Source organism: Lissotriton vulgaris, chromosome 1_1, assembly GCF_964263255.1.
Source record: "Lissotriton vulgaris chromosome 1_1, aLisVul1.2, whole genome shotgun sequence".
Taxonomy (NCBI): Eukaryota; Metazoa; Chordata; class Amphibia; order Caudata; family Salamandridae; genus Lissotriton; species Lissotriton vulgaris.
The window spans coordinates 313,543,176-313,557,711 of record NC_141685.1 but is presented as its reverse complement, the minus strand read 5'-3'; the positions used below and the strand labels follow the sequence as shown (position 1 = coordinate 313,557,711).

At 43.5% G+C, this 14,536-nt stretch overlaps 1 protein-coding gene across 1 annotated transcript in view; it reads left to right on the top strand.

The window, feature by feature from the left end:
* The window catches only part of LOC147747107 (vitamin D3 hydroxylase-associated protein-like), a 329,790-nt gene that overhangs the window by 172,013 nt on the left and 143,241 nt on the right, over positions 1–14,536 (top strand). The window contains exon 10 of the mRNA XM_086952358.1: positions 9,328–9,427. Within this exon, the coding sequence (XP_086808484.1) occupies positions 9,328–9,427 (100 nt within the window). The remainder of the gene's footprint in view (positions 1–9,327; positions 9,428–14,536) is intronic.

The window sequence follows — 14,536 nt, the reverse complement described above, 5'->3', positions numbered from 1 at the left end:
CTGCAGGGTCTTGAAAGGTCCATGTTTGATTCTGATACGTGACTTTAAAGATGCACGGATAAAACAAGCCATATCTAGCAACAAGGGAACGAAGCGGAGCACGAAGAGCCAGGAATTCTTTTCTTCTAGATGCAGTGAAATTGGAAACATCTTGAGAAAGGAATACTCTCTGACCCAACCAGGAAATTTGATGCTTAGACCTCGCTGCAGAGAGGACTGAAAGAAGGTCCGTAAATTTCAAGAAGAGAATAATGACACCGCATGCTTTAACTGAAGCAGAAGAACGGGGACCAAGTCTGTGAACTCTTTGGATGCTAAGAGAAGTGGAGGGCGACATATCCAGAAGTTTGGGAAGGAAGGAAGGAAGTAAAGAATGATACCAGGTCCTCCCCTTCCAAGGATTCTGGCAGGCCATAAATTCAGAGATTATTCCTCCTGTTCCTGTTTTCTAATTCCTCAGTATGTTGTTGGAGAGCATGAACAGATTTTTAAAAAGTAGAAATGCGTTGAGAGCTAATCTGTATCTCCGACACTTGCTGCTCCACAACTGATACTCTGTTATTCATAGATGACCATTTCTCCTCAAGGAATTGCATCTTTTTATTGGTTTCTTCAAGAAATAGAGGCAAGGCTCGTATTTCTTCCAAGAGCAGCTCCATAGAAATTGGAGAAGGTTTTTTATCTGAGAAGGAGGATCATGCTTAAGACGTTTAGAGGATGTAGTAGGTGGGGAAGACTTGTTTGGTGTGGCCGTCGAGGAAGAGCGATGAGGTGTAACACCCGCCATTTGGGTTGAGGCAGAAGATGAGTCTGATGGTAATGAAGAGGAAGGTGCTACCGCAGGAACAGCTGAACCAGGGATAAAAACAAATTTCGGTTTACGCAATTTGCCCATAAATATTGCAAATAGATTACAGGAGCAGAGTCATATAGCCCTGTAGTAAGCAAGGCGCAATCCTGGTGAAGCACTGGTGGGTAGTGGCAAAAGTCAGAGGAAACAAAACACCAAGGCAAGCTGTATTAGATGACAGGCGAAAAACAGCGAATCAGGACACCAGTGAATGATAGGTTATACATCAATATTCATAACAAGGCTCACAAAAGTGTCAAGGCAGATGTGCAGATGAGTGAAGCATGACAACAGGCATAAAGGTGAGGTGATACACATCTAAAATGCCGGCGGTTTAAAGAAAATGGCATATTATTACCATGAAGACAAGTAGGACATCCTGAAATGAACAGAGTAAACCTCCATAACCATTTGGTGCCTTGTTGAAGCAGAACTTTAATGTCGTAAACGCAGGAACTAGCGTGTGGAAAGCAATTGCATAGAAACGCTAAAACGGCAAGAATGCAGACGCGCACATCTGAAATCTGAAATGGCGGCTGCTATGAGGTAAACAAGCCGCGGTAAGAAAGTCAATGCGCGCAAACGTCGTTACAGGTGTAGAGTCAGCCAGTCTTGTAGCAAACAAGGCGCAATCTTGGTAAAGCACTAGCAGGTAATGGCAACAGTCAGAGAAGTACACCAATGAATGCTGTGAAGCATAGCAGCAGTCATAGAACTGAGGTGATACACATCTAAAATGGCGGCATTTTGAAGGAATTATCAAATTTAAATTGAAGGCAAATAGGGCGTCTTGAGATAATCAGCATAATTCCCATAAGCATTCGATCCATCTTGCAGCAGAACACTGATGTCGCGAGCGTAGGAATTGGCTTGTGGAAGAAATGCCACAAAAACACTAAGATCGGAGGTATGCAGATGCGCGCGTCTGAAATGGTGGCCGCTATGAGGCAAATGAGCTGGGGTGAAAAAGTAAATGTGTGCTAACGCTCGTTGCTCGGAAAAAGTCTCACTGGAGGCTCCAGGAGTTCCGACATGAAATGCTGGTGACAGGTCCCAGGAAAAGTACAGAAAGGCACATTAGGAGGCCAAAGTTTGTCCCGGTTCGGCGGAGGAAGCCCTCTAGGCGGCAATCCTGATCGGCGTCTTGGCCACGCCCCCCCCATCAGTATGCTATTACTAAACAATAACTATTGATAGCTACTGTATTACAGATGTGGCTGAAGACAATGCTATGGCTACTTTTGTAACACATCTTACTTAGGAGCACATGTGGTACTCATGCAATGTGTAGTGGGTATTCTCTCCTTTGTGTGGTGTATGACCCCATAAAATGAAGAAATGCTTTACCCATAATCCCTCTGCTTACTCTGAGGGAGGTGCACAGGCAAAGATAACCTAAGTACGCACCACAGAGAGTCCAGTGCAGTTACTTTCTGCACCTCTCTGAGGTTCTATCCATGCCCTACCTCCATATAAAGGAAAGCTGGTGTTGCACCGGCAGAGACACTCACAGTGTTACCTGTAGTGCACTGTGGATGTCACTGCCGATGCACACTGAACTCAAGGAAAAGGATCCTTCGGGTACCGCACAGTTATAGATAAAGGTTATAACTGCACCTAATGCTGGTGTGGTTGGGGTGGGGGCTTCGAGGCCCCCCTCCAAATTAGCCCATGCTCAGAGATCCAGTATTCCATTCATAAGAGATATTTGCTCTACAGCAGCCATCTGCAGAGCATTCAGTAGGTTAAAATCTCCAATACAGAAATTAACAACATTTCAAGGTTCTGTAATGTGTCAGCAAACTATTCGTTTTACTAATCAATCAATCATTTGTAAAGCGCACTACATACCCACGAGGGTCTCAAGGCGCTGGGGTGGGGGGCGCTACTGATCGAACAGCCAGGTCTTAAGTATCCTCCTGAAGTTCAGCAGGTCTTGGGTCTGTCGTAGGCTCAGTGGGAGGGTGTTCCATGTCTTGGCGGCGAGGTGGGAGAAGGATCTCCCACCGGTGGTTGTTCTTTGGATGCACGAGCGGTGGCGAGTGAGAGGTCGGCGGGGCCTAGCTGGCAGTTGGGGATGTCAAAAGAGAGCCGTCTGTTGAGGTAGGCTGGGTCGGTCTTGTGGAGTGCCTTGTGTGCATGGGTGAGGAGGTTGAAGGATATTGTCTTGTTGACGGGGAGCCAGTGCAGGTTTCTCAGGTAGGGGTGATGTGGCTGTGGCGTGGTATGTCGAGGATCAGTCGTGCTGAGGCGTTTTAGATGCGTTGTAGTCGTTTGATGAGCTTGGTCGGGGCACCTGCGTAGAGGGCATTTCCGTAGTCGAGTCTGCTGCTGATGACGGCCTGGGTGACTGTCTTTCTTGTATCTGTCGGGATCCATCTGTAGATCTTGCGGAGCATGACAAGGGTGTTGAAGCAGGAGGAGGAGATGGTGTTGACTTGCTTGGTCATTGAGAGCGTTGAGTCGAGGAAGATTCCAGGTTGCGTGCGTGGTCGGTGGGTGTCTGGGCTGCCCCCAGTGCCATTGGCCACCAGGCGTCATCCCAGGCTGAGGGGTTGAAGCCGAGGATGAGGACCTCCGTCTTGTCCGAGTTCAGCTTCAGACGGCTAGTCTTCATCCAATCTGCGATTGTTAGTAGACGACTTTAGGTATATTCAGGTCATAAAAGTAATCTCCTAAACAAATATTTTCGAACACATTTGGCACAAAAGCCCATAGGCCCAAAGTATGTGAATCAAGTCAAATTTAAATATATCAAATGTGTAGAGGAGATCAGACAGTAGCTGTACCCCAATCTTCAGCTCCATCGTGAAATAATGTCCTGTTGCTCTTCTGCTCGCATGCCTAATAAATTTCAGGTAGGACACCAGTAATCTTCCAGAGCTATGGAGCATACACTCATTTCAATGGCCATGCCATAGTTGCCTTATTGTACTTACAGACCAATGAAATTGACAACATTAATTAAAAGAACGCAAAATAGAAGCAGGCTTGCTGACCTCTCTTCCCCTGCACCTTGGTTCTTGCACAGAACACCATTCCATGGAAGCACTGTACTGTATCTGTTTAAACCTGCCGCCTAGTCTTACCAAAGATTTAGTTATTCTGATATGATAAACTAGAATATGTGCTATCAATGGCTTTAAAAAGGTTTGCCAAAAATTAAAGACCTTATTTAGAGTTTGATGGACTGGGTACTCCATCAAAAATATGGCAGAGCTGCCATATTGCAAATGCATTATAGTCAATTGTACTTTTAAATATGCCATGTTTTAACAGTGTAAGAGCCTTAAAGGCAAAAAGAATTATCTGTCTTAGACAAATATGATAACTAACAGTGCAATACAAGTACATATTACTCATAGCCATTCCTGTTTTCCAGATGATGCACATAGCACAGCCTACGTTTTGATATCTTTTGGGCGAGTTGTACATTCTTTATAGCAAAATGAGGGGTGCTTTAATAGAAATTTGGAGGGCAAGAGCATGCCACCTACATGTAATGTGTGGCCTATTTGGCGTAAATTATGCAGGAAGGGTCTACACATGTAATAGTGATGATTTGCTGCTTCTAAGTGAGAGGGCCATATCTAGTTTCTGAAAATTAGAATCTACCCAAATTTGAACAAACTCTATGATGTCCCACTATATGTCTTGTTATCGCTGAAGCTGATACCAACCTTTCAGAAATGCCTGAAAATCAGTAGAGCTACACCAGCCTTCTGAGAAAAGTATTGGGTTTAACCCAAGTTGATTCAGATAAACCCCAAACTTTTCATGGTGATTCTTGGTTCACTGCGCTGCACAATTTTTGGAACTTTAATTTGCACAGTTTGTTACAGATGGTGTCCAGAGTTTCACAAACATATTCTGTTCTATCACCTGAAGCAATGTACTAATGTAAGTCTCCTGCACGTGAATGGTATTTATTTTGATCGGGTTACTGCTCTTTACAAACAGTCCCCATTAATTTAAGGGTAATGTATCCAGCATAATTGAACGAGATACATTTACAGCTGACACATTCTAATCCTGACCGGGCTGACTCTAGCTTTCATCCACTTTAGTTGATAAAATGAGCACCATTGAGTTGATTGATACTCTCATATGTAATTAGGGTTCCATAGGCAATTCAATTCGTAGTGATGATAATAATAAGTGTAGTGGCCCAAAGTGTTTCTGATGAGGCCCAGAATACCGAATCCCAGGGCTGTCTAGTTTTGATTGCATTTCGTGCCTCTTCTTCCATCACACTACACTTCCCGTCTCTTTATCTACTCTTGCAGGTTCTTTTTTATCCTCGCTTTGTCTTTCTCAAAGTTTTTATATCTTTTGTTGTCCTTCTTTTTCTCCCTTTTTTGCCTGTCTCTCTCTTGCTTTTGAGCAAAGACTGATGAAGAAAAATGAAACCCCTAGAACTGAGGGATTGTGCCCAACTCCAAATACAATTTATTAGGCTTTGTTTAGCAGAAAACACATCAGATGACTTTGGTACACTAATCATCTTCATACACAGTCAAATATCAATTACTATTCCTGTTATTTAGCACTTAGTTGAACTGGCTCCTGAAACGTTTAGCAACAGGAGTCACTATTCCTCAGACCAATAGTCCTTATTTATTGCCATCAGGAAGATGAAAGACCTATTTGCCACTGGCCGGTCCTGAGTTGAGCCTCCGAACTGCAGGCTAAACACCAATCACCACTTCAGATCCATTCCAGTCTCACCAACAAGCTACGCCAGAGTAGGAAGGGATTTGGGGGTCAGATAGCTATTGCATTGAAAGGACGTTACGGTCATTCAGGCCGTGTTACTGATAGAGTAATTAAAGGAGTAGAAGAAACGTAGAGCTAGGACTTATCTGTATAAACGTGATCAGATAGGAAAAGGAATGAGATCAGGAAAGCCAAGGGAGAGAGAGACAGAGGGGCATATTAGAAAGGAATAGCGATATTTATCGCTAAATGCGCTTAGCGCATTTTTTTTATCGATGCCTATCGCTGGCTACGTTAGCGGAGAAAACATGCTATTAGCAACGTTTTTCTCCATTGTGCTAAAATATCCAGCGATAGCGGCGAAATGCGTGAATATCGCTGGAAATCCAGCGATATTCACGCATTAACACCAATGGGGACTTAACCTGACAATCCACCTCCCATTGGATAAACAGGTAAGTCATGTTTTTAGCAGGCGTTAGATTATAGCGATATTCGCGCTTAGTGCAATTTTTTTCATTATTAAGCCTGCCTTGCTAATAGGCGATAGCTGTGTTAGCGACTGCTTTCAGTCGCTAATAGTGTGGGTGCGCCCACTTTGCATGTCATTAGCGATAAAAATCGCTGACATGCAAAGCGGGCCTCAAACCAGTCGCTATCGCCTTAAAGCTGTTGCTAACTGCTGTTAGCGACAGCTTGCTGATAGGGCGATAAAAATATCGCCGCTTTACCGGCAAAAAGTGCAGTTAAAGTGGCGATATGGCCCTTGCTAATATGCCCCAGAGTTATTACCTGCCCTGGACAGAGTGCAGGAGCTCTGTGCAAGGTAAGACCTAAGGGGGAGATTTACTAAGATTTTGCGCCATTTTTGCATCACAAAAATGACGCAAAACGGCGAAAAATATTTTTTCCCTAATTTACTTTCCAGCACTAAACTTGTTTAGAGCTGGAAATAATGTAAAAGTAATGCGAAGCAATGCCTAGTGCTGTTTCACATTTTTATGCGACGTGGGGGCGTGCCAAGGTTGGTGCATGGGCGTTCCCATGCAACCACCTAAGGTTTCTCATGATAAACTCAATTTACTAAACGCAGTAGATTGGGTTTAGCGTGAGAAAACCGCCATTTTAAACCAGGCGCAAGGAAGGAGAAATGCTTACATTTCTCCTTCATTTTGGAATGGAATGGAATGGAATGGATGTGGATTTATAGAGCGCGAATTGCTGCCCGAAGGCGTCCAAGCGCTAGAATAACCAGGGACCTGCAGCGGGGCCTAACTTTCCGACTTTGCGGGCGTGCTGCACTGTGCAACAAGCATACAAAGTAGGAAAAGCATTCCCTCGAGTCTAGCAGCTGCGGTCCGTGCAGGTAACAGCGAACGGTGGGAACGGGCTGGGGGGGATTCCGACGGACGATAATGAGGGAAAATTAATTATTTATTTATTTTTCCCTCGTTATTGTCCGTCCGATTCCCCACACCTGACCCCACCGCTGTTAACTGCATGAACCGTGGCTGGAGTCTAGGCAAAGTATTTTGTACAGGTAGGCTACCCTTCCTGTACAAAACCTATGCTAGACACACACACACACACAGCGCTATGGCGCTAAGGTGGTGCGTTGCGCAGGCGGCTGTAATCAGTGCTGGTGCGAGGGAAAGGGGAGGAGAGAGCCACATCTTTGAAAGTATGGCGCTCCCTGCTCCTTCACTGTCGCGCAACGTAGTGCAGCCTCGCGGGAGGATGCGCTGCGTTGCGTGGAGATTTCAAAATCTCCCCCTAAAAGTGGTCCATGGATTCTCTGGATTATCTTTGAAGTGCAGATCCAGAGATCCCTATTGTTGAGAGGGAAATAATCAGGATAGATTGGTCAACCGTATTGAAGGCAGAAGAAGGGTTGCGAAGAATGAGAATCTAGGAGAGTTACTATGAGGAGCACACGATAAAGACTAAAAGGAAGGAAGTTTTGATAAAGTTAGTAGTGGGAAATCCAGTAGGAAGGGGGAAGAAAGAGTGTTGAGTGTAGGCATTATTAACAACAGTAAGCATAGAAATAAGGGAGTATGTGAGGTGGGGTGGTAGCTAGATAAAGATGATAGATCAAGACATGGCTATGTTCAGATTGCTGCAAATGGTAGCATGTTACAATGATTGAAGAAGGATAATAGTTGAAAAAGTGAGATTGAAGAAATGACTCAGGAATTGCAATAATCATGTGTACTGACATCAGGGGTGAGGGAAGTGGGTTAGCTGAAGCAGCTGATGGATTAACTTTTGCAAGGAATGTGAGTATCTTAGATTCAGAAGTATGAGAAAAACAGCCCCGGGAGGGAGGAGCTGGGGGATGACTTTGGTTGGGATGGAATTGGGGAGGTAGAGGAAGATGAGAAAATATTTATGACTTCAAAAGTAAAGATAGTGGTGACATCAGTTGGAGCCAGGGTAGAAAAAGAATGTGGAGCAGCAGAGTGTGATGAAAGAACTGGATGTAACATGAGAAAAGACAGCAAGTGTAAAGTGTAAAAGTGTTTAAGTGCAACAGGAAAAAGAAAAAATGTAAGTTTTAAATGAGCACAGTATTAGCATAAATTAGAGCACTGCTAAAGGAGGAGCAATGAAGACGGGGCCACTAGGAAGAACACATTATCCCCACCTGCACTGCGGAGAGTGTCATAAGGAATGGAAAATAATTCCTACAGTAACCATTGGATAATATGGAGAAAATGAAAAGATGGTATCAGGATAGATAATATCAGGGGCACCAGGGATGACATTAGAGAGGATGGATGAGATGTCACCAGGATGCAGAAAGTATATGAACTGAAGTGAGTAGCGGGACAAGAGGATAATTAAAGAAAGAGAGGAAACATAAGCATAGCATATATCACAAAGTGAAACTTAGGGGTAGAGAGAGGGGAATGTAGAGAGAAAGAAGAAGAGGAAAGGGAAGAAGGAGTAGATGTTTGCCTGCCTGCAGTGCAGACACGAAGGAAATACAAGACACAGTATTAGACAAGAAAAAAATAAGTTCAAGGTGGGGACCAGAGAAGTAAAAACTGAAATGTTGAGCTGTGTAGGATGGTAGTACTCAAGTATGGAAAGAAAGGCGGAGGAAGTGTGGATAAAGAACAAGTGGTGATTTAAGTCAACAAGATGAAAGAAAGGAGGAGAAAGGGTTTTAGATACTAATTAAAGAGAAAGAGGTAAGATCATCATCCAAAGAATGAAAAGTGGAAAGCAGGAGGGAGATGACCAGGAATACAATAAACAAAGTATAAAAGAAGGAGATAATTTGAGAAGGACAGGAAAGCGGGGGAGGCAGAGGGAATACAGGTGGAGGCATGCAGGAGGGTTGTTCCACTGCTGCTATCAGAGACAAAAACAAAATGGTGATGGATGGATTCCTTGAATTACTCTCGCCTGCTTCCAGTGGCAAAATGGCTGTAAAAGAAAGAGGGTGACACTAGAAAGAGCTGCTGGGGTATTTGTGTTAAATAGAGAATTGTATCATTACTTAAGGCAGATAAACAGAAGGTTACGGCTGGAAAAACTGTCCAGGGTGGCTGTTGATTTGTTGCAAATTCGATACATTTTCAAGAGGACAATTGGGTATACAGTCACAAATTTTCAAATAGCGGCAGAATACTGCAATTAAGTGCGATCACAAAATGCAATACTAATGCTAGGAATATCTGTTAACTCAAAATTGGAAAGCCTAGGTGGAGGTCAGACTAACTTTGATACGCTTTTACAATTATTTCTAACAGTGAAGGGGACATTGTTGATTCCAATTTGAAATCACAGATCTCTGTGTACAAGCTTTCAAGGTGGACAAAGAAGCTCCTGTCTTTCATCATGAGACCACTGGTAAGTTGGGGCCTGAATACAATTATGACTGCATTTTTAGTAAAATGTAATATTGGCTGCATACATCATGCATTTACTATGGACCATATAGTATGTAGCTTATTTAAGAAAGATCAGAAACATATTCTTCCAACCAAACTCCATCTGTGCCAGCAGAACAAGGGAACACAAGATTCAGATTTGTAAATTGTCTAATCCAGTGTAGGTCTCAGTGCTTCTATCTTCCTTCAAGCCTTTCCATGTTTAGTGTTTGACCATGGTCTTCTTTTGCATATTCCGATGGTGGGTAGTCAGGGGACAAAAAGAACTATCATCCACAATCATTAAAATCAGATTGATGAAGTTATTGCAACCTAAAAATCCCTTGATACAAGAAAGGCTAACTGGCGAGTCCGATTACTAAATGTTTTATCTTACCTCTGAACACTTTATGGACTACTCCACCAAAGTATTACTTTAGCTGTTTCCCAATCTTCATAATCTCCCTACACATGATCTTTTTCATGAACAGGGAGCTCTTGAAGGTGATCTGGCAACAATTTAAGCAGATTTGTCATATACAGCAAGATTAGCTGCATTTGATTAATCTACCAACTTAGCCACTGATTTCATATTCAGCCTAAATGACTGGTTGCTGTATATCGGGGTATGACATTCCACTAAGCCCATTCACATAAATCATCATCTTGGGAAACTTCAACCACACAAAAAGTATTGCCACCTTGTTGAGTTTTAAAAACTACTGCAGACTGAGTAATTTGTAAACTCTTTCTCACACACCTACATTTATACAGCTGAGTTAGCCCACTCACTGATTTTAGCATACCTTATAAACATAACGCAAACACTTCTGCTTAGAAGAAAGGACATCCAGTGTGAACCATTGTCAAGTCCCTCATCTGTTTGAAGCCATGAAAAATACATTTTGTTCATTCCAGCCCAGCTTGCCTCACAAAGGTAAGGACTACCCCTGAACATCTTTGACTAGACCATTGTTCAAATGTTAATACTGTAAATATAATGTCTCCCTTTGGATTATAAAATAAAAGACAATTTCCAAATTGGTTAATAAATAAGTCAACCTAGACCTCACCAAGAATATGATGCAAAGCCTAACCAGAGAAGGGATCGAGTCAATGCAAGATCCATATGAGATGATAGGATGTATGACGTTACAATGCATACTTTTACCACGCATGCCTTTACAACGCGGTTTTTACATCAATAAACCTTTACAACGCATAGCGCTTTGGGGTGCTGGATAGTGAAAAGTTTAATTTACTATTCCAACTCCAGTCCCCGTGGACACTAGGGAAGGTGTTGGATAGTAAATTAAACTTATTCCCTATCCTAGAGCGCTCCCCAGCGCAATGCGTTGTAATGGCTTGCGTTGTAATGGTTGCGTTGTAATGGTAGTGCGTTGTAAAAGTTTCGTTGTAAAGGTTGTTCACCGAGATGATACCAAGAGTCGGTAAATGAAACAAAAATATTCAACCACCCACATAAATGAGATATAAAACTCAGCAGACAAAAGATGTTTAACTGCATTTTTATTGCTATCCTTTAATGTTAAGGATTAAAACATTTATGTTCTTTAAATACATGTTTTGGCAAGAACTGCTCAAATGCATTCAATCTGTGATTTAGAAGCAAGTGGAGGAAGATAGGCTCCCCACCCCAGAGGAACTAAACTGCAATTTGCAGATTGCCACAAGTCACAAAACACCTTCATCATAAGACAAGTTTAGTACAGATAAAATCTGAATTGTTAAAACGATCCCAGTAAATATATTTCAGTGATGGAAAGTACCCTCCATATGCAGTGACACATTCTTTAAGTGAGGCAACCTAAAAATAAATTAATACATCATGGGTCACTAGAAAAAGGACAGAGTTTATCCATGGCTCCTTCAGTTAACCCCAGATTCAAGATAATTGTGGGGCCCTTTTAATAAAGGAATAATATAATAATACAAATACTCCCAGTTTACATTGTATCCAACTGATAAGATAGGGAACCGTTATTCATAATTGGAATTTTGAGAGCTCCAAAGAAGGCGCATGGGCACCAAGCTTGCCACCTGACAGTGGTCTCATGTCCTGCTTGTTCCAGCTTTATCCAGTTGACACCTTTTGACCAAGTGACACCGTAGCTGCCTGGGTTTTCCTGCTCACTGTTCTTCCCACCATCAGAAGCCCCACCCACCCCTGGCCCTACTTAATGCAGGCCGTATCATGTCCGCACAGCAGGCTCACGGATGGTGCGCCAAGGCGTGCCAAAGGCAAGTATGTCTGCAGCTGGACGGCACGCAGCTTCAGAAGCCCTGGGCCCACGACCATCCAGATCAAACACCACAAAAAGCCGCGAACAAAGCAATCAAACACCACACAATTACCTATAAAAACAGGATTGACTGCACCACATCCACGGACTCAGACAACAACCTCATGGAACACCGCCACTTTAAAATATGAATGGACTACAATGCCACCCTCAAGGGAACCCTCACCTACCATCCTCCGGGCCAGAGTGGAATTCTGCAACCACATTGCAGACTTCATTTCTCCCCTCTCCCTCAGATCACCCATCTACATTATCCTCGGAGCCTCAATTTGCATCTGGAAGACATCACAATCCCTAACACCGCTGCTCTCCTCGACAGACTCCGCAAACTCAGACTCAGAGTGCAGCTCATCCAAGGACCAAGCCCCATAGCAGGCCACACCCTTGATCCTATTTTCTCCTCCAACAACAGGATCACCACCACCCACACAATCCTATTCACATGGTCTGGCCACAACATCATACCAACCCACCAAGGCACCCCACCAGAAAAATCCAAAGTACCATCAAGTCACTGGGGAAAAAAGTCCCTACAGAAATGCCCAATAAAAAGCACCAGGAACTTCAATGTCGACACCAAGCTCCTAAAAAAATTGGCTTAACAACTGTTGCAAATGCACCACTCCCACCTAAAACAAGACCTACAAAAACAACAAACGGTCCTGCTGGTACACAAACGACCTCAGGGAGTCCAAGTGCCACTGCAAACAACTTGAATGAAATTTGAGACTAGGCAATAAGAAAACTGTAAGATTTACATGCAAAGCCGCCCTCAACCTCTACCATCAACAACTACGAGACGCAAAGAAAAAGGCCCTAACTCTCAGACGGCAAAGAACACTCATCAGGGAGTTTTCCAATCCCACAGCTGCCAACAATGACATCATCCCATTCCAAGCACTTTGCAACAACCTCTCAAACTGCTTTGAATGGAAGATTACCAAGAGCTACCCACAGCATACTGATAAGAACTTACTAACTAGGATGGCATTCATAGGAGTGTAGCATGTCTGTTTTTCTACCTCTAGTGTAAGGAATGTGTCTCTCCCCACCATGTGCATATACCTCCATAAACTACTGCCCAGAGCTCCTCCAGGACCTTGTGCACTTTTAGAGCAACTTCATAGGCTGCAAACAATGTGTCTAGGTTATCCCATACCACATAAATTGTACCAAATCCTGGGTATCCTGACTCCGGACTCACCAGTGGACACTGCGGGTATGCTGCCACCATTGCTGTTGCTGGACCCCTCTCTCAGGTTTCTGATGTCCAGCTCTCTAATGCTGATCTCATAGGTCATTTTTATCTCCTTCATGGTCAGCTTTTTCTCTTCTAAAGCTTGCCCTCTTTCCATTTTAGAAAGAGCATGCTCCTTCTCTAGCTTGACAAGGACCTACTCCTTCCCCAGTTTCAGTTTGGAAAGCTCTAGCTTCAACTTTCTCTCTTTCCTCCTGTTCTCCAGCTCTTCTGGGGACAATTTCCATGAAGGCACACTGGTGCCTACCGCTGAGGACTTCCAGTCCTGGGAGGATATTATCCCCCACATTTGTAGGCTGCATTTAAAGACTTCCTGACAGGTCCAGCTCCAATTCCTCAGTTTCTGACCCCTCCGCCCATACTCTGTGTTGGTCTGGTGGGCTGCTGCGCATGCTCTTAAGGCATTCTGAAGCTCTGCCTTCTTGGCACTTCCTTTTGTGAACATCCTTCTCTCCTGGCAGAACCCCTTGATCTGGGCCACGTGTAGTTTTCCAGACTGGCCGGCTCAAATTCCATATTACTAGATAAAGCCACAGACATTGCAGAAAAAAATAGTTTGTGGCAAAACAACGTTCAGCAAATATCTAAGATGTCAATCAAGGAGAATTAAAAAAGGTTTGAATTGGTCTTAGTATAAAGTTGTAGGGAACAATGAGTTACTATATAGTATTGCACAAACACAAGTCCTATCCTCACCACTGATCAGCAGTGTTAGAAACTGGTTCTTTAGTTGTAGAGGTATGCACCCTGCTAAAGAAGGGACCACAACCCTAGTCAGCATAAGCTAGACAAACTAAGGATAACTTGTGCTCACTTTTTGGTAGCTTGGCACAGAGCAGGTAGGCTTATTTATATAAGCAATGTGCAAAGTGTTTGTGCGCTGCACACACACACACACACACACTCACACACAGTGATACAATGACAACACCACAAAAATACTCCAGACGGGTTTAGAAAAAAGATATAATATTTTTATGAAAAAATCAATATCAAAACAACAAGAATCCAAAAAGTAGAACTGGAGTTATGAATTTTTAAATAATAAACAAAAAATAGTGCTTAGAACTTAATTGCGCTAAGGGGTTACTAGAGGTCACGCTAGACCGGGGTAAATCCAAAGTTCAGGCCAACTGCGATGGAGGGCAGGCCAACTACAGGACTCAGATAGGTCCCGCTGACAAAGTACTTTGGATGTAGCACACGTCGAAGTCGAACAACCGATGCAAAGAAGCGCCATGTCGTCTATCCCATGGATGGAGGTGGTGTTGGTACCAATTTGCACCGTCAAAGGCTTTGGCATTGAACCCCTTTACGATGCAGGGACTGCTTCGATGTTGAGCTGCGATGTCCGTTGGCGTCGATTTACGTTGAGGCGATATCGCTTATCGGCTCCTGCATATCAGCATCCAAGGGCAATGCATTGGTTCCGATCAGTGCAAAGTCATCACTGTGTTGATTTTGAAGCAAAAACAGCAGCAGAACCCACTTCCGAGGCCCAGGACTG